The sequence below is a fragment of the Rhipicephalus microplus genome, chromosome 9 (genome assembly GCF_043290135.1).
Source record: "Rhipicephalus microplus isolate Deutch F79 chromosome 9, USDA_Rmic, whole genome shotgun sequence".
NCBI classification, from domain to species: domain Eukaryota; kingdom Metazoa; phylum Arthropoda; class Arachnida; order Ixodida; family Ixodidae; genus Rhipicephalus; species Rhipicephalus microplus.
The window spans coordinates 39749488-39777073 of NC_134708.1; the positions used below are offsets into that span (position 1 = coordinate 39749488).

Genomic DNA, 27586 nt, shown 5'->3' on the forward strand with positions numbered 1-27586 from the left:
AAAAAAAAAGAAAGCAAACATCCAGGGCCCCCGGGCGCGCGCTCTCCCCGCAGAAGCACGGCTTCGCAGACGAACCTCCTCACCCCACATCGGCGGCCCAGCAAGCCCGCGATTTTTCCAGAAAGAAGTGGGCGGGGCCATACCGAGTTGACTCACCGGCCGGAGAGGGCATTCCAACTGTCTTGCCCTCTTCCCAGCTTTCGCCGCGTATCGCGCCGACGAAATGACCAGAAATTTCTGGAAGGTGGCGCGGAAGGTATTTAATCGAGCGGCCGAGACGACAGAACAGGAGGTGACGGAAGTTAACGCCGGAGCGCGTAGGAATTCCGCCGTGTAGTCGGCGAAGGTTCTGCCCGTAGTGACAGAACAGGAGGTGACGGAAGTTAACGCCAGAGCGCGTAGGAATTCCGCCGTGGAGTCGGCGAAGTTTCTGCCCGTAGTGACAGAACAGGAGGTGACGGAAGTTAACGCCAGAGCGCGTAGGAATTCCGCCGTGGAGTCGGCGAAGGTTCTGCCCGTAGTGACAGAACAGGAGGAGACGGAAGTGAGCGCCAGAGTGCGTAGAGAGTCCGCCGTGTAGTCGGCGAAGTTTGTGGTCCGTAGGGACGGCTCGAGCTACAGGCAAGAGTGTGTGTTTACCGCTATCGAGCGAAGACCCGTGGCAACCGCTGCGAGTGTGAAGCCGACGTGTTCCGGCGAAGAAGTTGAAGTTGGAAGAGTGGCCAATTGAAGACGGGAGGTTTCCTGGAAGAGAACTTCGAGAGCTGCGGAACGACAACAACGCTGGACTTTGAGTGAGTGATTCTCGGAAGAGTATCATTCAGACTTTTGTTCCAAGGACTTTGGACTGAATAGGTTTTATATCTCTTTGGTCTTTAAGTGTCTTGGTTGTTCAATGCATGCGACTGCATTGTAGTGCGTATTGTTGTCTGTGTCCGTTGTTTCAAGTGTGGTTGATTGTACTGTGTAGTACATTGTTCGCTTGGTGACGTATTGTATGTAACTATTGTGGAGTGTGCATACGGGTGTATTGTGTTTTGATCTGCCGTTAATGAGAATATAATTTTGTTTGTTTATCAACTCTCGGCTCTGTCTTGTTCTTTGGGCCACAGCCGGCGTCCGCTGGCGCACCAATAAGGACCACTTCTAAATTGTCTACGCTTTCGTGGTGCGGTTCGGGGGGCCGATACTTCGGCTCTTGGAATTAGCCCGGCGATCGCCTCCCTAATAACGGGACAGGTGTGACAATTAATCTGGCGTCCGCGACAGGACTTTTTGGTGCACAGTGTGTCCAAAGTAGTGAGAAAGAGCCTCGAGTTGTTGATAGTGCTATCGGAACGATTTTGTGTGTTGTTCAGTGTTTCTCGTTAACGAGTGCAGGGGAGTGTTCCGATAGACTGATTTAGGCAGATACTTTTTGCACGCGGCAAGGTTTTAGTTGCGAGACACAATGGATCTCGAAAAGTTAGTTGCTCTTGGTGAAAAGATGGGTCTTTCTGGCGCCGAACTACGGAAGTGGGTCACCCAGAAGGAAAAAGAAGAAAAAGAGAGGGCCAAGGAAGAAAAGGCAGCTGAGTTGGAGAGAGAAAGGCTGGCCGCTGAAAGGGCGAGAGAAGAAAGAGAAGCAAAGGAGCGACAGCTGAAAGAAGAAAGAGAGGCAAAAGAGCGACAGCTGAAGGAAGAAAGAGAGCAGCAATTGAAGTTGGAGCTGGAGAGAGAGAAGTTGGCAGCCGAAAGGGCGAGAGAAGAAAGAGAAGCGAGGGAGCGCCAGCTGAAAGAAGAAAGAGAAGCGGAGATGGCTGAAAGGGAACGGCAGCGGCAGCACGAAATTGAACTCGAGCGGCTCCGTTTGCAACAGCGAAACGAAACTCCCGTCCAAGCTAGAGTTGAAAGCAGCGAACGGGAAGATCACGGCTTCCGCTTGAACCCAAGCAAGCTGCTCGTAGCGTTTGATGAAAGGAAGGACGACCTAGACGCGTACCTCCACCGATTTGAGACGATTGCGAAGAGCCAGAATTGGCCGGAACATCAATGGGCAACTGCTTTGAGTACTTGCTTGAGTGGTGAAGCGCTCAGTGTGTACGGCAGGCTGACGCCGACCGATGCAGCCAACTACGCAAAGGTGAAGGCTGCTTTGTTGAAGCGATTTAGATTCACTGTGGAAGGATTCCGGGACAGATTTCGGACAGGAAAGCCAGCTGATGGTGAAACGGCTACGCAGTATGCCGCCCGACTTTGCCATTATTTCGACAGATGGATTGAACTTTCAGGGACAGCACAGGAGTATGATGAACTTAGAGAGCTGCTAATTAAAGAACAATTTCTTACTAGTTGCCACCCAAGCCTGTCGCTGTATTTGAAAGAGAGGAAGGCGGAGTCATTTGAAGGAATGCTTGAATTGGCTGATCAATTCTTAGAAGCGCAAGGAGGAACTAATTTGGCCAAGGTCAAGAAGGATTGTCCCGATGATTCGAAGAAATTGGCTGCCGAAGAAAAGAAGCGTGCACCAGAGAGCATTCCGCGATGTTTTCTGTGCAACCGAGTGGGTCATCGCGCGAAAAACTGTCGAACGATCTTTACGAGCCCTACGGCAGTAAAATGTTTCAAGTGTGGTCAGACTGGGCACAAAGCGGATGCATGTCGAAACGGAGTGAGTCAAACTCACCAGGTATCCTGTGTGCAAGCAGCACCGAAATCCGATAATAATGCCGTCACCGAAGGCTTCGTAGAGTTGAAGAATGGGGAGAAAATTCCTATTGTGGGTGCTGTAATGTCAAAACAGCCAACCGGTGTTACGAAAGGAATGCCAGCGCTGCCTGGAAAAGTTGCGGACAAAGAGATTACGGTGTTAAGAGATACCGGCAGCTCCACGGTTATCGTGCGGAGAAATTTGGTACGGGAAAGTGAGTTGACAGGCAGAACGAAACCGGTTTGCCTAATTGACCGTACGGTTCGGATGCTTCCCGAAGCCGAAATTGAGGTTGAAACCCCGTACTTCAGCGGGAAGGTTACTGCGTTATGCATGACGACCCCCCTGTATGACCTTGTCATCGGAAACATCGACGGGGCGCGAGGGCCAAGTGATCCAGAATGTTTGGGAGAAGACCCGAAGATAGAGCCCTCGCCAACACAGCGGCCGCGAGATACAGTGGAGGAACATCCCGTGACGGAGCTCACTAGAGCCCAAGGTGAAGCTGCGGCGCAAGAGACAGCGAAGGAGAAGACGATCGTGTCGAATCAGTTCACGGGCCGAGCAACCGGACGTACGTCGGCACGACCTCAACCGACTGACAGTGTAAAGGAGACGGAGTTGGCCAGCCGGGCAAAATGTAGAGGCATGATCAAGCGGGTAAATAAACAGACAGGACCCGACGAATGTAATGACGCGTTAACGGTGTCGGAAGAGACAACGATGGCTGAGACGACGCCTCAGATATCGTCGTTGGAAAGGGCTCGCCGGAAAAGAACGTGGAAGCACAAGAAGAGATCGAGCGAGCACCGCAAAAAGGGGCGCAAGCGCTGTTCGAAGTACTCAAGATAGGTGCTGAGGTGGAATCAGAATGTGTTCGGCAGGGCTGAGTGACATATGTTTTGTTAAGGTTCTTGTTATCCTGTGTCTCAAGTGTATGTCGAGTGAGTCGGTGTTCTGTGCGATGGTGTGATGTATGGTGTTGTATAATTGTTGGATAGACAGAACTTTGTACGGTTGTATTGTTTAGAATGTGTGATGAAGTGTTGTAGGCATGTACCTGTGGCTATATTTCATGTGTTGTGGAATTGAACTACAATGTACGATTGTATTGAGTGATATATTGTGAATGTGAAGTGTCATGAGCGACGGATTGTGTTACAGTCTGTGAGAATGTGTGGTGACTGTGCGCGCTCGTCTGTGTGGTTTTTGAATATTATGAGATAATATTCTTAAAGTGGGGGGCAGTGTCACAGAACGAGCGCTAAACAAGAGCGCGCCGCCAAATCCTTGCGACAACGGGCGGCAGAAACGCCGCGAGGTAAAAAGAAAAAAAAAAAGAAAGCAAACATCCAGGGCCCCCGGGCGCGCGCTCTCCCCGCAGAAGCACGGCTTCGCAGACGAACCTCCTCACCCCACATCGGCGGCCCAGCAAGCCCGCGATTTTTCCAGAAAGAAGTGGGCGGGGCCATACCGAGTTGACTCACCGGCCGGAGAGGGCATTCCAACTGTCTCGCCCTCTTCCCAGCTTTCGCCGCGTATCGCGCCGACGAAATGACCAGAAATTTCTGGAAGGTGGCGCGGAAGGTATTTAATCGAGCGGCCGAGAAGACAGAACAGGAGGTGACGGAAGTTAACGCCGGAGCGCGTAGGAATTCCGCCGTGTAGTCGGCGAAGGTTCTGCCCGTAGTGACAGAACAGGAGGTGACGGAAGTTAACGCCAGAGCGCGTAGGAATTCCGCCGTGGAGTCGGCGAAGGTTCTGCCCGTAGTGACAGAACAGGAGGTGACGGAAGTTAACGCCAGAGCGCGTAGGAATTCCGCCGTGGAGTCGGCGAAGGTTCTGCCCGTAGTGACAGAACAGGAGGAGACGGAAGTGAGCGCCAGAGTGCGTAGAGAGTCCGCCGTGTAGTCGGCGAAGTTTGTGGTCCGTAGGGACGGCTCGAGCTACAGGCAAGAGTGTGTGTTTACCGCTATCGAGCGAAGACCCGTGGCAACCGCTGCGAGTGTGAAGCCGACGTGTTCCGGCGAAGAAGTTGAAGTTGGAAGAGTGGCCAATTGAAGACGGGAGGTTTCCTGGAAGAGAACTTCGAGAGCTGCGGAACGACAACAACGCTGGACTTTGAGTGAGTGATTCTCGGAAGAGTATCATTCAGACTTTTGTTCCAAGGACTTTGGACTGAATAGGTTTTATATCTCTTTGGTCTTTAAGTGTCTTGGTTGTTCAATGCATGCGACTGCATTGTAGTGCGTATTGTTGTCTGTGTCCGTTGTTTCAAGTGTGGTTGATTGTACTGTGTAGTACATTGTTCGTTTGGTGACGTATTGTATGTAACTATTGTGGAGTGTGCATACGGGTGTATTGTGTTTTGATCTGCCGTTAATGAGAATATAATTTTGTTTGTTTATCAACTCTCGGCTCTGTCTTGTTCTTTGGGCCACAGCCGGCGTCCGCTGGCGCACCAATAAGGACCACTTCTAAATTGTCCACGCTTTCGTGGTGCGGTTCGGGGGGCCGATACTTCGGCTCTTGGAATTAGCCCGGCGATCGCCTCCCTAATAACGGGACAGGTGTGACAGCGAGAAACGTGGGGCATGTTTCGATTTGCTTCTGCGCGTGACCTTCCAATTCGTTGCTATTGCGTTCATTGCTGCGCCTTTGCGGCAAAACTGCGACTTTTATTTTTATTCCCTTGCCATTGCCGTGTTTCCAGGTGTCTAACTCTCATTATTTTTCGTATCGCCGCGAGTGCAGGTAGCGGGGCGGCGCCGGTGTCATCCAGTCGCAGCCGCCAGACGTCCGGCAGCTTCTCGGACAGTTCCCATTCTTCCTTCGAGCAGAAGGTCATCGCCAAGAGCAACAGCCGGGACCAACCCGTGCGGGATGAGAGGTGAGTGCATACGGTATATGGCCCTCCTGTTTACCCCTTCGCCGTGCATGCGAGCGAGCATGTCAGACTATGCATAGAGTTTTTGTCCCCATAGATATCACAAAGTATTGGGAAACCTGGCGCCGTTCGACGCCGTGGTTTCTCGGTGGCTGTTGCGTCGCGCCGTTTAGCTTCGGGCTCGTGGGTTCGAATCCCGGCCGTACGTTTGTGTGGAGTGACCGTCCTCGCGTTTTCTTTTCTTCGGCCCGTGTTTGCTCTGTTGAACCCTTCTCTGAAGCATGCGCCTAGGAGCCTGCGTTACCGACGCACTGGAGAATAGATGAACTTTGGGGTATTGCGAAATGAGAACAGACTTCTATAAAGATACCAAAGTGTATTTTGAATGAAGCCAGATTACTATTATTGTTTGGAAAGGGAAATACTCTTCTAAGGGTTCAAAGCTATTTACAGTGAGCATTGTGATCCGCCATATGAACATTGATCGGAGACAGAAACTTTCGAAATGGGATAAGGTATATGTAGTGTTAAACAAGATATCTATTTTCGTTCTGCGACAAAATTTTTTTGGGAAAAAAGCACTCCAGTGAAGGTACAAAACTTCATTCAGAGGGAAGATAGGTGACTTGTTTTTAGTGCGAAAACACTCCCCTGGGAGTGCAGAACTATTGAGGGCAAACCCAGATGACTGTTAATGTTCTGGTACAAAAAAAAAAACTCCCCAAACGGTGCAAACTGTATTAGTTTTACGAGGTGACGATCATTGCTACGATGCGGGGAAAAAAAGAGAAAAAGTTTCTCCAACAGTGCAATTACATTGTAGAAAGCATTGCAGTACTCGCTCATCGTGGACAGTGCCTCCCATGGCATCTTGTCTTGGTGCCTGGAGCTCCGCCATTGGTGCAAACTGTATTAGTTTTACGAGGTGACGATTATTGCTACGATGCGGAAAAAGAGAGAAAAAAGAAGTTCCTCTAACAGTGCAATTACATTGTAGAAAGCATTGCAGTACTCGCTCATCGTGGACAGTGCCTCCCATGGCATCTGGTCCTGGTACCTGGAGCTCCGCCATCGTGTACGGCGCTCGCACGCATTCGATGTCCGACGGACTGGGAGCCACGCCAACCTCCGGAGGCAGATTACACGAACAGTCGAATTGCGGTGCGGTCTGGGTGTATACTGGGAAGAAAGCCTTGACTACCTCTGGAGCGAACTGGCTTGGCGTGCATCCAGAAGACAGACACGCATTGGCCGCTGGGTCTGGCGTATAGTATACGAGCGCCTAAATTGCATGCTCCGGAACGTTCGCCGTATTGAGGCTGACGAAGACGATGAACTACTTAATGACCAGAATTTTCAGAGGGTGTACGAAACAGACATGGAAGGGCGCCAACTTGCGCACTGTGATCGTGATGATAATGATTGAAACTGAAGGATGGTGTCCGTTGTCTAACAGATTTTGCGCAAGTATAGTTGACCTAGGAGTCGTGATTTTGTATATGTCAAAGTTAACTGTAAATTTACTTTATGATTTATCAGACACCTGTATAAGTGGTTGATTGCCTGCCTCAATTTTCGGTCGAGTGCCATAAATGGGGGGAGTGTCCAGGCGATCTGTCAGATATCAGACTTTGTGTTTAGTTCGGCGGTCAACGAGGCATCGCTCACTTTCGCGTGGTGGTTTAATGTGTACCTTCCGTAGTTTATGTATTTGCTTATGTGCTGTTTATGGGCGGGACATTTCAGAGCGGAACTAGCTGACAAAATGTGTAGATAGCCGCTCCTAGGACTGCCGACTGCCTTCTCTGGCGCGCGGCCGGCGTGCCCTCGTCTTTGGTTACGGTGAATGAAACACGCTAAGCAGCGAGACGCTGTACTCTACGGTTGCCAAAGCGTTATTCTGAAGGCTACTGTCTCACTGCAATGGTTTTCCACGATTGGACAACGTGATCGAGTTTTCGAACTATTAGACTATTGTGCTCGTGGACAGTTGTCACAATTCTATCGGCTAAGTTATTTAGTGTATATAGCAAGAACATCATTTGGCTAATAAAACGACGTTGCTTCTTAATGTTTCTTGTTGGTCGTCTTTTTTTTTTTGTCTCGCGCACGCATTCAGCGAGCCATAAGGCGCAATAAAGTAGGGTATTTGTAACGTACGTAAAAGGTCAACAATTTAGAAAAAAAATATTTCGCGCCATGTAGGGGATGTGCACGATGTTGCTACCGCTTCCGGTTGTGACGCCATATTTTGTGACGTCATATCCGCCACAACATGTTACGTCACAACCACTTCCGGTCCCGTAGACACTATCGGCAGAGTTCCCTCTAGTGTGCAATTATGAACCTCTGTGCTACAGACGAGGTCATCGTAGCTTATTTACTACAAAAAATGGTAACATTGCTTTGATGTGACGAAGGCTCGGCCGGCACGTTGTCGGCCTTTGTACCTGGATGACGTTGGAAGTGGCGTGCGTTATGCTGGCAGCATTGGCGTGACGTCACGAACCCTGCTTCCCACCCATAGAGTTGATATATGTTCCCACCACGCTGGTGCTCTAACATGGCGCGGCTTCGGGGGTGTCAGTGCAATCCGTTGATCTATTGCAGGCATGCACTGACGTCATCGAGGCTGCCATTTTGTTGCACGGCCAGTGTGGTGAAAGATTGCTCTTTGCATGCATCTTTTTTTTTCTCTATAAACACATTACAACGACATGGCGTATACGTTGCCGTCACGTTAGTGCCTGCTGCCCATTGGTCGTTTGTGATACAGCAGTATTTCACTTCTTAGTCCTAGAAAGAAAGTATACGCGAGTGAATTTAATAAGCAAGCTGGTTCTTTCATGAACTATACTAACGTTCATGATAAACGAACTGCCCTATGCGGCAGTTCCGATTCGTTGTGGGTTCCGTTGTAAATCGCTGCGCAATGATCTTGCTGTGGCGCCTTGCCGGCCTTAAACTTCGTCACGCGAATTCGCGACACACAAGCTCTAGCACCAAGTTCGGCGCATGCGCACTTCTCTCTCGCGTATTGTGTTTAGGCGAATCGTCGTGTGCCAAGTGTCACTGTTAACGCGGCCGACAGTGCGACTGATGTAAGGGGCTGCAGGTCGCATCGTAAACGTACCTATAACGCGGCTGTAACCTATTTATAGTATACGCAACAGAGACCTTCCCGCCAAGACGCAACCGTTCAGTTCACTTGGCGGGCAAGGAACCTTTTGTTTTGCTTCCGGGATCACGGGCCAACCGGCATAGCACAGACGACGCCGTAAAGCTGGACCGTGATTCAGGCTCTATGGAACGCCAAACAGCTGGCCGTCACGTATAGCAGACGACGAGGCGGCTGCCATCTTTATTGTCTTCTGCTTCTTCTATCTCGCGCAGATTGTCGTCTGCTCGTGTGGCTGCTCTATGCCAAGACGTATATATATAGATATATGTGTATACCTCGCGTTCTTTCTCTTCTGGATACGCGACTCGTAACAGCCGCCATTCGGAGAATTCCCCCACCGACCTCGTTTTTCTTTCTTTATCATAATTTTTTCTTGGTATAACTCTGCCAGCTCATGCTGCGTCCTTTTGTCCCCCCCCCCCTCCCCTCTTCGCTCGTGTATCGAAGCCGACATGCACGCTCGCTTGCCGATAAATGGGGCGTTTTCCGAGAACCAAGCGTAATTTGGCGGAACGGCTTTCGCCCCAGTCAGTGCATTTCGTTCTTTTTGTTTTGTTCAGTGACGTACGCTCGTTTCAGGGCAGGTCGCGCTTTCCTTCTGTATGACTGCGAAACCTAAAGCGCCGTAGCATCGAAGACCAACACATGTGCGTACCAAATCCCGCATGTGCGTACCAAATCGCCGTCTTCGATATCTTATCGCCGTACCTTGAACCCAGGCGGCACGCTTTGTCCGGGGGACGTCTGACAAACTCCAAACGTCGAGTGCCCGTCGCGGACGTCCGGTGGATATCCGGTTAAAATTCCGAATTTCGAAGCCCACGACGAACGTCTGCCGGACTTCCACCGTGTCATCGTGAACGGACGTCTCAACTCGGACGTCCACGGGATGTTCGAAGTATCTCAGCTACGGGATTACTTTTTAAACATCCGCCAACTCAGTGAAACCTCCTGACTAGCTCGTATGTCGTAGTTTCGGTTCTCCGCTGCAGGAAAAATCTCTTGAAGCTGAAAGCAAGCGTGTAATGTGGTTTACTAATCGATCATTCAAACTATCGACCGCGCGACGCCCGCTTGCGTTTGGTTGTCTGTTCAGACTGCTTGGCAGGCTCCTCCGTTGTGAATGTGAGAAAGACGTTTGTCGAAGGGCAAAAATAGCTCGCAATCTTTGGATATCGCAAGCATTCGTTTACGCGTTGAGAGAGAGTGGGGGAGATAGTTGACTCTGACGCGCGATTATTCGAAGCCTGCATACGTGACTAAGGGAGCGTCGTGACCGTGCCAGCTGGAAATGCCCGCAGTGCATTTGCGACAAGCAGCATCCGTGTTGTGATACGTCGAGCACGTGGACGTCGGCAGGGGGTGTGCGAAAGAGGCCGGGACTGTTGTATCTGGGTGCCCAAACCGTTCCTCCCTGATGTGCTTGCGTATGAGCCGTTAGTGCCGAATGCACAGGGGCCGTTAAAGTTATTTTTCGGTGGGCCATTTCTGTATGTGATGCTGACGCTACATACCTGCATATAAGATGGTAGTCTCCTTGGCGTTGCGTTGCTGAGCCTTAGGTAGCAGGTTCGATACACGCACGCTCCGACCGCATTTCAAGCTGCGATCAAAATACAAGAATACTCATGCATCAGCCAGACATAATTTTTCTCCTCTTTCCCCTTTTCCCTATGTGTAGGTTGTAGGGTGTACGTATAGTCTAGTTAACCTCTCTACCTGTGTTATATTCCCCTCTCTCTATTCAAAGAGTGGAGGGGGTTGACCTGCCCTTGCCCCTTCGACACGCCATGGTGTCGCGGACTTCTATTTTCATTGCAGGTCGAAGAACCGTCCTCAGCCGGTCAAACTTAAACCGGACATCGTCCGGTGAACGCGGGCGTATCTCGTAATCAAGCTGCGCTTGTGGCTCTTCAAACATGACTTGTCTTGTTATTGTTCGTTCAACGCCGCCTCTGGCGTCTTGCTTAATCGTGCCGTTGACCAAGATGTAGCAATTTGTTTATGTGGGATAGGTTAGCTTCGAATGCGTACATGTCGACACGTGCGCAGTTGTGTCGGACTCGAATTATGATAACGACCACCTGGTTTCGTAAAACAAGCTTCCACACGTTTAACGTCTCTCTCTCTCTCACCCCCCCCCCCCCCCCGTCTCTACCACTCGCATATCTGCGCGCCTTGCCTGAAGCAGCAGATGTTTACAGAAATCGCATCGTGTTTGAGCTGGAAGAAAACTTCCTACGGGATGTGTTCTTGTACGTTTCTCTTTCATTTCCAAGCGCGCCTTTTTTCCGCATTTCTAGCGTTCTGCACGTTGAGCAAATAAATAAGAAGCAAACAGATTCACCGTGCCTGCGCACTGAGGTGTGAAGCTTTTAACAGCGTAACGAGAAAGGCGGAAGACGTCTATGCATGTAACGAGCCGCTCGTCTGTCTGTAACTAACTATACGCGCATATACACTTGCCGGTCTTCTCCGCAATGCCGTCGTGTGTGTAGTCCTCATAATTCCGTGCAGCATTGCAGCTGGTTGCGACATGGTGACCGCACTCCCTGCAATGCTCATTCTTTTCGGAGCGCTCGTTTATTTCTTGGTTGCAGAGCAACGAGTATCGTATGTGTGAAATGAAAAAAACGATGTTGCCGAGGAAAGTATAGGGAACGTTGATTGTAGTGTCTTCGGAGTATTGTAATGATTGTGGGGAACGTTGATTGTAGTGTCTTCGGAGTATTGTAATGATTGTGGTATATATGCGAAGATAGTCGAAGTTTCGATCCCTGCCGGTGGTAAGCGGCCTTTTCAACCGCTTTAATTTGTTTCACATATAAGTCACAGTTATCACAACACACCTAAGAAGGTACAACACACTTAGCAAGACCTTGTTAAACAAAGAAACGCGCCCTTTAAGATTCCCTTAATTAATGTTGCATATCTCGCGTGTAATACATGGGCGTCGGCAGCGGCGTTCAAATTGAGAAACGCGCCTTGGACTTCAACTTTGTTCAGACCGTGAACTGTACGCTCTGGAAGGAAAGGAGTGTGTTTTTTTTTTCTTTTTCGGTGAGCTAGTCCTCACTTGCCACGTATACAGCTCCCTCTAAGGAGACACGGTAACTCTCCTTGGGGTCGTGCTACTCTTTAAATAGAATATATTACGTCAAAAAAGATTTCACGTGTCTCTACATGGAGAGTCATCGACGGGGCGTGTCAGCTATAGGACTCGCAAGAAGTAGTCAAATGACTTTTTTTTTTTTCGTCCTCTTCTTTTATTTATAGAGTGTACTCAGTCGCGCATGTACCGTCTTCCTTCTCAGCACTGACAGCACGTCCGAATCGACGACGCCGAAATTATTTCACGCACTGCTCAGGATAGCATCCAACGGACTTGGTTAAATGCGTTCCAGCAGTCGGCCATACTGCACGCAATTACGCGGAAGGCATGTGCGAGGTTGCGCTCTCGCAGCCTTCTGCTTGTACACCGACATGGGCGATATATACGTATATATTCTTTTTTCCCCGGATTCGCTCGGAGGATTTCAAGCTGGACGGTTGTGCCCTCGCGATCTCCGACTTCAGCGTAGCTCCCGCCGACTGGTTCGCCCTCCGCGGTCTCCTGATGCCGTGCAGCTCTCGCATTGTGGCACCCCGCCCTTGGACTGCTTCGACCGGATCCCCACTTTCCTATCTCCTTCTTTTTTCCTCTCGTTGGCTGGCGGCTTCTTATCCGTCTATTTTCCTTCTATTCTTTTTATCCCTCCTTCCTTCTCCCTATATCTTTTATTCCCCATATCCCATTCCTCTGCTGACCTGTTGAGGTGTCCTCGTAAGGAGAGACAGTTACGGGTCGGCACCTTTCTGTTCTTTTCTTCTGATATAACCACAATCTCTCTCTTTTTTCCCCGCGTTTTTGCGTATACGCGCATATGTAAACGAGACGAAACGAGATCCGGCGAGACCAGACGAGACGATCGGAGACGGCGTGTCTACAAGGAGAGGGCGAGACACGCCTGACAAGATGGATGCGTTCCTTTTTTTTTTTCTGTTTCTTTTTAGGAGAAAGGAGAATGCCGCACGTTAATTTGTTTATGTCGTTGCTTTACCGCGACGCCGTGTAATAACTAGTGGGTTGCGCGTGTCGCGTCAAGGGTCCTGTCGAGGAAGGCAGCTGGCGGTCGCGCTGCAGAGAGTCCTTGAACTTCTCTCCGCGTTCTCGAAGCGGGGTTGGGAGACGACTGCGCCGCCTTGCGCGATGGTTCTTTCGGCGCACCACACGCTTCGTCTGCGCTCGCATAACAAACAAGAGTCGCGCGCGGGACTGTCTCGTAAAGATGTGCTGTATATACAGTGACGAGCCCGTTTTGCTTTAACGGCCCCTTAAACAGCCTCTGAAAATTCTCGGAACAAGGTCGGTCATTCTCTCGTGGCGCACTCGGTGGCGCCAGGAAGGGTATTCGCGTGACGTCATTGGGGTATACACACTCTAGATCGGTTCATACGAGACTTTGTAAACATTGTGCTCCACGTGTGTGCGTCCGTGTGTGTGTTGTGCGTTCATCCGTCTATATATCGCAATCACCAGCCAGCACTTGGAGTGGCATGTCAGGCGGGAAGGCTGCAGACAAAAGCATCTCCAGTTCTTCATTAAAACATATATATATATATATATATATATATATATATATATATATATATATATATATATCTCAAATACGTGAAGTATTTGTTGTGAATTGTGTTGTGTGAAATATCTGTTGTGAATTGCGCATCCACCTGACCGTTCTTGACTTGCGTCACGTGACTACTGTGCGCGATCGAGTGATTTAACTTCGTTCGATGTGCGTTTGCGACTGCGCAAGCGAAGACAGTTGCTTCTAGCCGACAAGTGTGAAAGCCCGATAGGCCCAACCCTTAGGAGGAGGAGAAAAACTTTATTCAACAGAGGAGTTTGGAGCGCTGTCATTCTAAACGTGCTTTGTGAAGTTCGTAAGTGGCGAGGAGAACACGTCGTCTGTAGGAAAGGGTAGTGAAGGCGACAAAGAAACTACTACTTCGTCTCTGGAATCGGATCGCTTTAGGGGACTCTTTAAGGGGCCCCTAAACCCCTCCTAGAACGAGTTTTCTTTTCCAGCCTCCCTTCTACGGGCTTTGTCTCATCCTCGTCACTTATTTTCTTCGTGAAACACATGGACAGTGTTGAGCCCGGAGCCCATCAGGATATCGATTGTTCGTTCTGCACGCGCCGTTGTCTCCGCTTGCGCAGTCGAAGACGCACCAAAACGAAGTGAAATCAGTTGAACGCGCATGATAGTCGTGCGAAACAAGCCAGGCCGGGCACACACCACGGCGTGTCAAGGCAGGGTAGGAGACAATTCGCAACAGGTATCTCTCGTGCATAGGCCAATCAGGACCTTACTTACCTTGTCAATTACGTCACGTGAGCAGACTGCCGAAAATGGGGTACTTTTCTGTCCACTTTAATGCATTTTTGATGACTTCGTAATTGTAAACTACAGTTGGATGCAATAATTAATGTCCCCCACGCTTCCCTTAGCCTAATTGCCTGTTCGATTCGTTTGGTTTCGCTGGCAAGATGGCGTTCGCATAAACTTGTCGCCACCTCCCGGCAGCCGCAGAACGAAGCCTTTTTTTTTTTTTTTTTTTTTTTGGTGGTTGCTGCCGGAAGCTAAGCGTCCTCCTCGGCGGAACAGTGGCTACGGCCCTCGGCTGCTGACTCAATGATCGTGGGTGCGATCCCAGTGGTGATGGTGGACGTCTGCGCGCTTTAAAGAACACCAAATGGTCGCAATTTCCGGAGCTTCCATTACGGCGTCTCTTATAATCATATCGTGGTTTTGGGACGGTAAACCTCATATGTTATTATGAAAAAGAAGCTTAAGCATACCCTCGTTGTGAGTATGAACTTCTGAACGTGTCAAGAGGTATTTGTAACCGCTCCCTCGTTCTTGACTCTTTCGTGCAGGGTGTACATGGTCAGCGCCAAGAGAGCTCCGGTGGTCGTCTTCTCGGCACTCTCCTACAACCGACGGAGTCTGCGCAGCAGCGCCAAGTAAGTCACGTGCTCACGCGCGCATGCGCGCTATACGGCTCTCGTAACTACCATGCGCGTCGCTTTCGCAGCCTGTAAGCTCTCCAAAATTTAGTTTGGCGTGAGCCACATACGCATACATTGTCGTTTTGTTGGTTAAAGAATTGGTTCGTTAGTTCAGGGCTGGCGCGGTTGTACGGCGGCTATCCGTTACTCCACTGCTGACTGGAAGGATGCGGGTTCGATACCGGACGTGGCGATCGCATTTCGAGTTAGGTGCACCTTAATGTTACTACATAAATGGGGTATGTTAGGGTAGAATAATTGAAAGCGGATCCTGACGATGACGCCCTCATGACGTCACAACTATGAAACGCAGTTGCGATGACTAGGAAATACTTAGCCGGCTAAGAGGGATTGAACATGACGCTTTAGAATGTGATGCGCCATTTCACACGGATTCTAAGGTAACTCAATAAGTGCGTTTGGTAGTTATGTACTCAGTGCTAACACCGAAGGGAAGCGGCAGTTTGTGCATGGTCGGTACCAAAACACACACATACACATACGCACACAGCACGTTCCCATCGTCGCACCTATCTTTCCCCTGTTTTAACGAACTTGGCCTGGGTTAGCCTGAATGCACTATATGTCACAAACGGGTTTCTAGTATGTACACAGACACCTCTATAGGGAGTGTTCAGAGCTAAATGCTTCGTGGAAGGAGTCGCCTGCCTGTTTGTATTGCAATTTTCGCAACTTCGGTCTCCTCGTAAGGAGCACCTTTCAGTCAACGCCTCCTAAAAAAAAAGCGTCTTTCCCCCTTTCTTTGCGCGCTTTTTATGCGGAAAAGCGCCGTGAGAACTTCCTGCGGCAACGCGGGCGCGCATTTGCAGTGCAATCTCTGGGAAGAGAGGAAGTTCCTTTTTTGTGTGTGTGTGCGTTCTTTAAAGCTTTTGTTGGAGTACCACCCGTCGTATCATTTGTGTGAGTGTAAAAGGGTGCTGACGCGAACATTCCCAATCGCCGTTTTTTTTTTTTAATCAATTGAAAGGCCCGGGTCCGAAGACCTGCAATAGGCATTGGTAAGCTCGAGTGCGCACTGAAAAATTAATTTCGATGCGTTTTTTTAAAAAAGCTAGTTTCGAATCCTACTGAACCCTTAGACCACAGCGCAGTACCAACCAGTTCACGGTGCTCGCACTGCATATCGAGACGTTTTCACGGCCCCTCCATTCCGTGGCTGCTTTGACGCACAAGCGACCATATTGCATTCTTTTTTTTTTTTGACGTCATTGCAACTAGCCGCACTGTAGCCTGATGACGCGCTAGTGTCGATGGCAATAGGTGCGCGTCATGTGAAAATTGACTACAACCAATATAAAATATCTCAGCATTTACCCGAAGCCGTCTCTGTATACAAGTGATTTTAATTACAGGGTAACCTCAGCTTCGAAAAAAATCGGTGTCATTGTGCCTTTGAACGATTAACAGTGAACGCGACGGGACGCTCGCCTCGTTAGTTGGCGCCCAGCTTTGTTTGTCGCCTGCGGCGCGGTTTGCCAGACCGTATAACACCAACATATAACGCAGTGCTACAGCACTGTCGTCTATAGGTTGCTCGCATGGTGTATACCCGCCATCCTCACCCCGCGCCGATTAAAGAAGAAGCCACAGAATTCAGAACTCTGCAAACTAACGCGTTTGCGCGCGGCATCGACACGACGCTTTGTGCGTACAACTGCCCCGTATGCGACGGTGCCAGACACACTGGCACACCTAATACTCGAGCGCCCGTGGCGCCACGTAGGTGGCAATGTCAAGACCGCAATGACCGCACGTATTGATCTCCTAGCCGAGACGTGGCGGACCAAGATCGCCGCACGGGATCTATAGAAGACCGACGAGGACTCGTCGCCAGAGTCCGGGAGGTGATTAATTAATTAATTAATTAAATCAAGAACTTTAGAAGTGTACTAGTGACGGTATACCGACGTGTATCCACATCGGTATACCGTTAGGCCAAGCCTTACGGCGTCATCGTGGACTTTTTCGACTGCCCGTAGCTGATCTTGATATGGAGCGCTTTGCACCATCTTCTGCCAGTAAGGCCATTGTTCTTCGGGGTCGGCGAGAGTCGCGGGACAGACCGCCAGCATGAGGTGATTGTGGCCAGAAGTTGCCTGGAATGAGGGACCCTCCCTCCTGTAGGGTAAACCCGAGCGGGAACACTTGTTTTGGGACAATAAACCTTTGTTTCATACTAAAGTGCTTATTTGGGCCGGTTGGTACATGGTCAACGAAGTGAAAAAACAGCGCGTAACACAGGACACAGGACAGAGAAGAGAGCGCCTCGTCCGTCTCTTCTCTGTCCTGTGTCCTGTGTTACGCGCTGTTTTTTCACTTCGTTGACTTTGTTTCATCATCGTGACCCGAATGCCGTCGGTTCGATCATGGCCGCGGCTGTCGAATTTCGATGGAGGCGCAGTGCTATAGAGGGCCGTGTACTGTCCGATGTCGGTGCACGTTAGTAAACACAATAGACCGTATATGGTCGAAATTTCCAGAGCCCTCCACTGCGGCGTCCCTCGCAATCATGTCGTGGTTTTGGAATGCTAAACTCAATATGTTAATGATGCGACAGCTTTTAATGTCTCATGCTCGCGCCCGTCCGTTCGTGCCCTGGAACGGTGGCAGCTGCGGCCTCTCCCGCTCACACTCTCGCAAAGCAATCACGTGATTGCTCAGAGAGTCAAATAAAAAGGGGGGGAAAAGAAGACATGGCGCAGTCAGTCAAATGGCCACAGGCTTTCGTCGAACACATTTTTGAATTTTCAAAGTGTCCTTCAATTTTTATTATAGACCTGTGAGGGTTACTGGGTCAAGTTTTACTTATTTTTGCATTTTTTGTACCACATGTCAGTCTGGCAACAGTTGTCTCAAGTTTAATTCCTGCCCCCGAAACTGTGCATGTACTCCAGCGCTGAGATTTTAAACAATCAAATAAAGCTAGCAAACAAACGAATGAATGAGCAGGTGGAACAAGTGCGCAGATGTCGCTGGGAAGTAAGACAAACGTGTTAATTAGCCTTTCATTTTATCCAGAACTGAACAACCTTTTTCGCAACACGAATCGTGAATGATGTTTCAAAGAGGGCCGCCATCCGTGTAGACTGACTACAATGCCTCGCTAAGACTGACGTACTGCGGCTTTCACTCTTTGATTGATTGATTGATTGATTGATTGATTGAATTTATCCGGGAGGTGATTACGCAAGTCCGCGCACTAACAGGCGCCTCCACCTCACAGTTGCGTACAAAACGTACCGCGACGCCATTGACCAGATCGCGTCCATGTTCGCCCCGTTCGCTTCTATCGATCACTCGTACTTCGTCTGCCGTCCTTTTCGATTATAGACACGGGAGCATTAATCCCAAAACAACCGTAATAACGTTCCTACTTTTGTTTTCTGCTGCGTCTTCCCCCGCTTATACGGCGTCATCGTTAATGTATCTCGCAGCGTTTCACCTTATGCAAGTTTTATCGCACTGCATCACCCCCTTCGTGTTTTCTTTATCGTTGCAAGTCCGCAACAAAATAGAAATTTCCACCGGCTGCTGAAGGCGTCGCGCAGAGTTTTCTCTCTATAATTACGTCTAGATTGATCGGCGCGTTCATCCCCGCGTTATATCCCCACTTGTCACTCCCCCCTCCCTCCATTGCTTTACTCCTCGCCTTTTGCCTTCTAATCTACTGCTCCCTATAAGTGGGTAACGCCAAAAAGCCAAGAACAAATTTAAGTCGCCCTGAAATCGAACGGACGAGAAGTAGTGAGCATAGATTAAATTGGGGAGCGATTAACGCGTTGATTACGGGTCCGCGCGCGCGCCTTGGGGGCGTGTGACGTAATTGCGTGTGCTGTATTAAGGGAGACACTACAGACTGCAGATTAAAATGAAAGAAGCAATGTAGCAAGAGTGTGTGAGGCTGCGATAACTGGAAGGAAAAGGGATAGACATCGCCTGTGCTTCTTTCTGTAAAGGATAATTGAACCCGGGTAGCTGCCGTGACAGCTAATTAACAAGCATATGGTGTGCCGCTTCTTCGCAGCTGTAGCATAATTACTGCAAATAACGTCTCCCGTATTGCCCTTGACTAATAACATATGATAATTACATCTAGGGTTTCCAAAGTCGTTATATGATCACGTGGGGACGCCGTAGTGGAGAGCTCCGGGAATTTCGACCATCTGGTGTTCCGACGTCGCGCAATACACGGGCCTCAACCGACCCGCAGGGCGCGGGTTCGAATCCCGGCTGCGGCTGCTGCATTTCCGATGGAGGCGGAAATGTCGTAGGCCCGTGTGCTCAGATTTGGGTGCACGTTAAAGAACCCCAGGTGTTCAAAATTTCCGGAGCCCTCCACTACGGCGTCTCTCATAATCATATGGTGGTTTTGGGACGTTAAACCCCACAAATCAATCAATCAATCAATCAATCAATCACAGGTCTCAACCGTTTAGCCTCTACCGAAATGCGACGGCCGCCGCCGCCGAGATCGAACTCGTGACCTTCCTTCCGGTCAGCAGGCGAGTGCCTAACCACTGATTCACCCCTGGGGGGACTACTTTCCTAGGATGTCGGCGGGATCTCATTCAAGATTGCGTCTGACAAATTAAAAAAAAAATTATCTTTTTTCGTTCATGTTATAGGAGTTAATAGACGAACATTTTTAGTTGCTGTTATTATTTTTTGCACCAAAGTAAAGGCGACGTTCTCAAACGTACTGGTAATCGCGAGTGCGTGCAGAAAAATTAACTACTCTGTATATAGACTATTACGCGGAGGGTTTTCGGTGCCGCCATGTTGGACTGTTAACCTTTGTGTTTTGAAGTCGTAACAACTGAACGAAAACAGTCTCGCGTGGGCGTCGTAGACATCAAAACGTCCCAGTTGGAGCTTACGATGTTTCGTGACTTTATTCGTTCACATTTCAGTATATAAAAAAAAACTAAGAAAACATCAACGTAGCAACCCAATATGGTGGCGAACGCATGTCTTGGGTAGAACAGTTTATATTTCTAAGCGCCAGTTTCGGTTCCGTCTGCACCCTTATACGTCACAACGCGGTATGAGCGTCGCGTCGCATGCTCGCGCAAAATACCGTGACGCACGAGAAGCGGCCGTATTGAGTGGCGCGTGACGTCACGACGACTAAACCAGCCGAACCGTCGTCACCGGAGTTGATCACCGCGCAGCCCGACGTCGCTCGCGATAGTGTCGGTGTCGGCCGGTGCGCCACGCGAAATTCAACTTTAATGTCGAATAAATTCTTGTGCGGCCCCGCCGCGGTGGTCTATAGTGGCTAAGGTACTCGGCTGCTGACCCGCAGGTCGCGGGATCAAATCCCGGCTGCGGCGGGGCTGCATTTCCGATTGAGGCGGAAATGCTGTAGGCCCGTGGGCTCAGATTTGGTGGGTGCACGTTGAAGAAACCCAGGTGGTCGAAATTTCCGGAGCCCTCTACTATGGCGTCTCTCATGATCATATGGTGGTTTTGGGACGTTAAACCCCACATATCTATCTATCTATCTATCTATCTATCTATCTATCTATCTATCTATCTATCTATCTATCTATCTATCTATCTATCTATCTATCTATCTATCTGTCTATCTGTCTATCTGTCTGTCTGTCTGTCTGTCTGTCTCTATTTATCAATCGATCGATCGATCAATCAATCAATCAATCAATCAATCAAATTCTCGTCCGAATTTCGTGAGCCTCACACCTGCTCGGAGCCGTCTCTGTATACTCGGAAGATTCGTACGACAGTTTCGAAAATAGCCGTCAGTGCCCAGCAGTACTGACGAGTCCGCCTCGATGCATCAGTGGCCAAGGTGCGCCCTAGCTACTGATCGAAACCGCGGTCTTCGGGTCAGCAGGCTTGTGTGCTGCGCGCCGACAGTGTGCGTTAAAGAACACCTAATGGTCGAACTTTCCGGAGCACTCCTGTACGGTGTCTCTCATAATCGTATCGTCGTTTCTGGGACGTATAGACCCTCTGATATTAGTATTGTGAAATAAGTACCGACACTATTTCGAGACGTGCCCAGGCATAAGGGACATTTTTTTTCTCGTTTTGCATTATCAACGATCTACACAGACCAGAGACAGACCACTGGTATAAAATATTTTACTTTGATTTTAATGTTTCGGTCACCCAGCATCTGCAAGCCAAGCCGCTCTGCAGTGGACAAATTATCACGACAAGTCAACACGCTTCGCTGGGTTCGCGGATGCGTCCTGCGTTCTTTGGACGACGATTCGGTCATCGGTATTTTTCCGCGAACCACGTCGCAAATGGCAGCGAACGACAGAGCAGGTGCCAGTATTTCGCGAGTCGCAATCTCCCTGCGACAATCTCCCCGCGACTTGATACTTGCGTTCATAGAGTTTCCTAAAATTAACTAAAAGGAATTCCGGTGTTTCGATCGTGCGGCTACCGTGGGAATTATGGGTACAACATGGATTGGCCTATAGTCTTCGCGCTTGCGGGTGGCGAATCGCACTTGTAGCTTCATTTATTGCCGTGTTTTTGCTTTGTTTCGAATGAAAGGACAAACCGTTTCGAACTTAGTGAGCTGACTTGAAATGTTGATCCTAAAAGGTGAAGGTGGTGAAGCGTGCACGGCTGCCGAAAATTTGCCGATTGTTGTTTCGCTAAAAAAGCAGCTCCAAGCCACGCGAAGCCAGAAGGAACGTATCAAGTTCGAAGACTATAGGCAAATTCATGTACTACCCATAATTCCCCTGCTCGCTGAAGCGGCACGCGTTGCAGCTCCCATAGACACTAGCGCCGTAGTTTCCTCTAGTGTATATTTAGGAAACTCTATGCTTGCGTTGGCACTTCACCTCGAAGTCGCTGCCTCGATGCCGATACCAAAATAGCTGTTTTAGGGCTGTGACATTACAGATGTATTCGATGAGTTCCAGAGCACCACGACACACTTAATAGGGAACTCGACGCCCGTGTTTTCATTTTAGATTACCAGTGTGAATGTTTTTTTTTAATTAGTGTGAGTACTCTTTTAACCAAAAGGTCGTGGGCATGATTCCGAGCAACTGCGTTATTTCGATGGGATGGAAGTGCAACAACACCCCCGGTGTGTTGTTTTCTAGACATCGTCAAACTCTGCCTCGTTGTCGAATTCCGCCATTGATCAACCCCGATCGGCTCAGAGGACATCAGCGGCGTCTCTGATAGCCTTGAAATGGCGCCATTACGAAATCTGACATTACGTCGGAATATGACAGTGTCCCAAACCGTGCACCCCCGCGAACTTAGATTCAGGTGCAAATTTAATAACCCCCGCTGGTCAAAATTAATCCGGCACCCCCTGCCCCCCTCTCTTCCTCGCCTAATATATACGGCGTGCCTAATAATTATATCGTTATTTTGGCACGCAAAGAAAGAACCCCACCAATTATTAATAATAGTAACAAGAAAATGTTCCGCAAGTGCTTAATAATTTATACGCGCTGAGAAGAACGTCACCCCGACGGAGCATTGACCGTGACCTTTGACGTCATCACCGGAATTCGAACGTCACGTGGCGAGATTTTTTTTTTTTTTACGCACACTCGTGCGATCGTGTTACGCTCTGAGCTTTCGTACTTTGCTTTCAAGAACGAAAAAAAAGAAAACATTGGGGGAGAGAGCGAGATGCGATTGCGTGGTACGTACCTGCTGCTTCAGAATTATTTAAGGAATTCAAGATTAATTTGCTCGCTAAACTGAAGTTCCGAGCTCGCCGGCTCATTTCATTAACATGCAGGTTTGCAGAAAACGAGAAAAAGAAATCTTGCTAGGAGCCAATCACAAAAAAGCGCGGTAAAACGAAAGAATTCAAATTTTCTGAAACGGCATTTAAATCATGTGTAAACACAGCTGCTCGTTTTTCTAACAGAACGGTGAGGAATCAGCTCCATTCTAAGCTTTCGAAATCGCCTTCTTCGCGCGTATTGAAAAGCGCTAATGCGTTTCTGGGTGCCCGACCATTATAATGAAAGAAGGCAAACCCCCCTTCTTTTTCTTTTTTGTTTTACGGACAGCCACTTGTTTGAATAAGGGGCGGCGAGGGATTTGCTGCCATTAAAGGGTCAGACTCCCGTCCTAATTAGTTATGCAGTAATTAATAATACATCCGTAATCGTGGATTTAACTAAATCAGAGCGGTGGTGTTATGCGCGCTCTTCCCTTCTCCCCTCCAGCCTCATCGAAACAGTCGGTGCCAGTGCTGAGACGTGATATTTAAGGTTTTCGCATTGCGAACCAAGCCCCCCCCCCCCCCCCAATCATTCGGATCCGTACGGGATTAACCTGCTTGCTTAGCTAATTGGGTAGCCCTGTACATCCGTGCGGGGATCGGCGGAATTCCGCATCGCAAAGGCGAGCCACGTAGGGATTTGGGACTAAGCAACCAATTAGTTCATCAGTACTGGCGTGTACATGTAGGGTCTCATCAATGACGCATCAGTTTCTCTCTCTCTCTCTCGTTGTTTTCGTGCGAGACCAGCTCGCTCGCGTTCTAGCCATCGTCAAGCTGTTCACTGTGCGAAACGAAATGTTACCAAATGCGCTTCTTTCTCTATTTTTTAATCTAACCGGCCCAGTTAAGTCCCAGGCTGGTGTACGAGGCTATATAGGCGTTTCTCGCTTCTCGGGATGCCTCTTATCGCGTGGCTCTCGCCTCCTCCGTCTCCATTCTCAATATCACATGCACACTGTTTTATCCAAGACATGTGGGGGCCACCGTCTTGGTCTGTCAAACGGGTGTCCTCTTCTTGTTGCACATTGCGACGTGAAACAATTAGGGCCACGAAGCATCGTATACGCACCAACCGAATCTATGGTAACTGTCTACGAATCTACGGTACGAGTCTACGGTAACTGTTTCTTCAGTTGTTAGAGTTGCAAAACTCAATGGTTAACAGTCCAATACGGTGGCACCGACACCACTCCGTAAAATAGTCTATACGCACACTTACCATATGGAGCAGAACCATCGTATAATCTCCTCGCTCGATTTCGACCGATTTGTGTGTCAGATGATGCGACCGAAAATGAGGCGGGACACAATTGAGCCTGGACAGTGGCCGTCCCTTTTCGAAGCCGCCTTCCATGACACATCGTTCAAGTAAACACTGTGCGACGCCTAACGCAAGGCTCAGGGGCGATCTTGTTTGCAACGTGCGTTCGTTTCCGTCTAGCGGGCCTGGCGCGGCGATATTGTTGGCGAACACGTCGGTTGGTTTGAATATTTCCTACAGTCGACAAGTTGTCTCGCCTTTCACTCGACGCAATTAATGTCAGTGCGAGACCACTCCTCACTCGTAGGCCTGCGACGCCGAAAAGTCCTTTTTGTCGGCATTCCCTTTTAGATAGCGATGCTGCCTTCACCGGGAGGGTTCGGGCTCGTTGTTCGGCGTGCCTATACGTGCGATGAGAGATGGGCTCTCTTCATTGCGGCTGCTTCGGCGCGGCGGCATTGCGCACAACGCGAAACCGCGAATTGCTCCGAACATTGCATAAGCAACTCTTTAAAGGGGAACATATTCGACAGAGGCAATTCGCTCGACGTTTCGAAGCCAGACCGGCTTCTAAACACTGGCTTTCTGAATAGAATTTTCAGTTTTAGTTGGTGTTAAGGCGTTGGTGGGCTACCCAACATTGGTTTTAGTTTTCTAATTGCCTCATTCCTATCCCAACAAGGCAGACTTCTTCCAAATGTTCAACCTTGATATTCGAAATCTCTCTGGCTGGGTAAAAAATCCACACGAATAAAATAAACTCTCCAGCCATTTTTAGTACAAAGTTTCTAATGTTGAAATCAAATGTATACTGAAAACTGACCGGACGTTTCGGGACCGTTTCGGTCCCTTCTTCAGGGGTGACTGTCCGGCCGGCTTTCAAGCTAGCGACCTTTCTTAGTGGTGTCCCCCCCCCTCTTTTAGTGGTGTCCCCCCTCTTCTAGTGGTGTCCCCCTCTTCGTCGTCTTTCTTCCCGCCTTTCTTGTTGCTGCGGTGTTTTCCCACACTGGTTCCGCAGTCTGCAAGGTCCCAGTTGAGCGGTCTCCAGTAACTCTTGTCTTCCGCGCCGCGCGAGCTGTGGCCCCCGCCTCGGTTATCTACGGGAAGTCGTAAACGGCGATCTCCGCCGGAGAGGCTCTTTGTGCGCGCCCGGTCCTCTCCAAATGTAAAAAAAAAAAAAACGCGCCAGAACGTTTGCGCATCCTTCAAACGAATGGTTCCTTTACCGCAAAGCAGCGGGACCACAGGGGATGCGACGAAGTCGCTTAACACGTGTTTTGCGCACTGCCCGCTGACTTACTGGCAAAGTTTTTTTCGGCTTGGCGTACTTAACCAGTCCGTTAGAACACGTGTTACCACTGGCTTGCGCAAGCCGTGCTCTATTGTCTCGGAACCTTCCAGATTGTTTTAGAATTTTCCAACACGACTGCGCGCACAACGCGAACAATAGAGTTTGTTCTGGAACTATAACGCGGCCACCAGCGATAATGCTGGCATCTTCGATGCCGCATGTAGATTAGATTACCGACTGTCGTGATCGCAGCTATCGATGCACAGTACTCACGGATGACAACGTAATTTAGGGCTAGGTAACGCACATGCTTTTGTTCCCACTGTCTTCAGTTCGGTAAGCCCGTTCCGTAGACGGGAGGGATGGGGGGGATACGGAACGTTATCTGCTATTTGCTAACTAGTTAACTAGTTATTTGCTAACTTGTTTTCGGCATTATATTTTCGACGTTTTTCCGTGTTTTGACACAATATTAATGAGATCCAACAGACAACAATGGCAAGGAACGTATAGGGGAAGTTATTAGAAGCAATGTAATGTAAATAAGAAGAAAGAAAAGTGGGTGAAAAAATAACCTGCCGTGATCGTACCTGGAATCGATCGCTTGATCTCCCCCGAAAAAAAAAATAGAAAAATACGGGTCCTCCATTACCCTCACTGTCCTACCGCAAAACGGAAACGTAAGTTTTCTAACTATCACACAATTCAATCTAGGGGCAATCCATTGCGAATTTTGGTTCTGCCCGTCAAGTTGCATCAGTAGGACTTAGCATTATCTGTTTTACGTTTACGTTACCCTGTTTACGTCTCGCAACGTCGCTCTCGTAAAGGTCCCGGTAATTGAAAAAAAAACATATAATTGGTTTTGCCGAGAGAAGAAATCGATAAGGCGCTGCCGCGTACGGTTTCAACACGTGTCGTCCCGGCCGTTCTTTTAAAGCCAGGCGATATTACGGGCTCGCTTCGGGAAGCCCTTTATCAGCGTTGAGCGCGGGATGGATTGCGTTCTGCGAACAGCCGCTTGACGACAGCGGGCCCCGTTCTCGAAATCGATTCGATGGCGCAGTAAGGGGGAAAAAAAAGTGCAGCTTCTCTGCCGTTGTACTCTGGAAGTTCGACTTCACCTTTCGCGAGCGCGTTTGTTGGTGAAGCTTGATTTACAGAAAGGACGAAGTGGGTTGTCGAGATGCGGGAGCGGCTGGTTTTTGGTGGTCTGAAAATGCGGGGCTTGTTGTTTGTGCGTACTTTATTTGGAGTTATTATGTGAGAATGAAACCGGAATTTCAGGATAAATGTATGTGTCAATATTTGAAGAAAAAAAAAGTAGGAGGGGGTCCCTTAGCTTTGCTTTTAAGATATGAACGAATTAGCGATATATATTATATCCAAGAGAGCGCGCGCGCACACACAACCAAAGACCGCGAGGGGGAACAGTGGTTCTACGGTAATACCGACGATCTCATTATTTCGCCCAGTCATCATAATTCACTTCGTGGTTATGCCGTGTTTTTTCTTGTTTTCTTTACGGGGGCGCGCACACACACACAAGCGAGTTTTTTCAGGTGGGGGGGGGGGGGGGGAGACTAGGAACATATGGGTTGTGTTTTGCTATACTTGCTCTTGGGGGGAGGTGCAAATTTGGGGGGAGGGACAGGCGTAAATATTGGAGAGGAGAGGCACAAACGAAAACAACAACACTTCCCGGGTTCGTCGTACACGCAGCTTGCGTCTGCACTCCATGTGTTTGTCTGCAGAACACGTGGCGAACACGTGGCGAACACGTGTTCTTAGCGTCGGCATAGATGGAGGTTCGAGCGTGCAAGCGTTTGATGACCCGTCGAGACAACACGAACCGTCAGGAGGAAGGTGGGGCGGGAGCTGAGCAGCCACTACCCCCCCCCCCCCCCCACCCTTCGGGCAATCGAGGCACTCCAGCAGCGACCATTCTTCGGCGCAGCTCGGAGCCATCATACTCACGTAGACGTTCCCGACAAAAGGACGCACGCTGAGCAGCTATTGGCGGTGACAGCTGCCGTCAACGCGCTGTCAGTTCCGTTTGTTGTGACGCCCGCCCGCGCGCCTCAGGTACAGCGAGATGCGAGGCCATCGGGCGCAAGGCCGCAGCGTGTTCGATGCGCTCCTTGGGGAATTACTTCGTACAACTTGTAGCCTGCCGACGGAAATTAGCGACCTTGATTTACCTCGTAATGCGATGCGACTGTGTGAGAAACGTTCGTTTTGTGATGGCGACCGAGGTGTCATTGATAACCATTCACAGCGCTCCTTGAGCGTTCGCCTAAGATGACTCGAAGATTAAAGTCATTCTTTTTTCTCCCCAGTCGGTGTGCTGACCTTTCCCTACACTTGTCCGAAAGCTCTCTGCACTTGACATAAGGGACG

At 49.4% G+C, this 27586-nt stretch overlaps 1 protein-coding gene across 3 annotated transcripts in view; it reads left to right on the forward strand.

Annotated features, from left to right (window-relative positions):
- LOC119163724 (CDK5 and ABL1 enzyme substrate 2) overlaps positions 1-27586 on the forward strand; it is a 137367-nt gene that overhangs the window by 89558 nt on the left and 20223 nt on the right. For all 3 annotated transcript variants that reach the window (XM_075873466.1, XM_075873465.1, XM_037415788.2), the window contains exons 3-4: positions 5444-5579; positions 14738-14824. In XM_075873466.1, coding sequence (XP_075729581.1) covers positions 5444-5579; positions 14738-14824 — 223 coding nt within the window. The remainder of the gene's footprint in view (positions 1-5443; positions 5580-14737; positions 14825-27586) is intronic.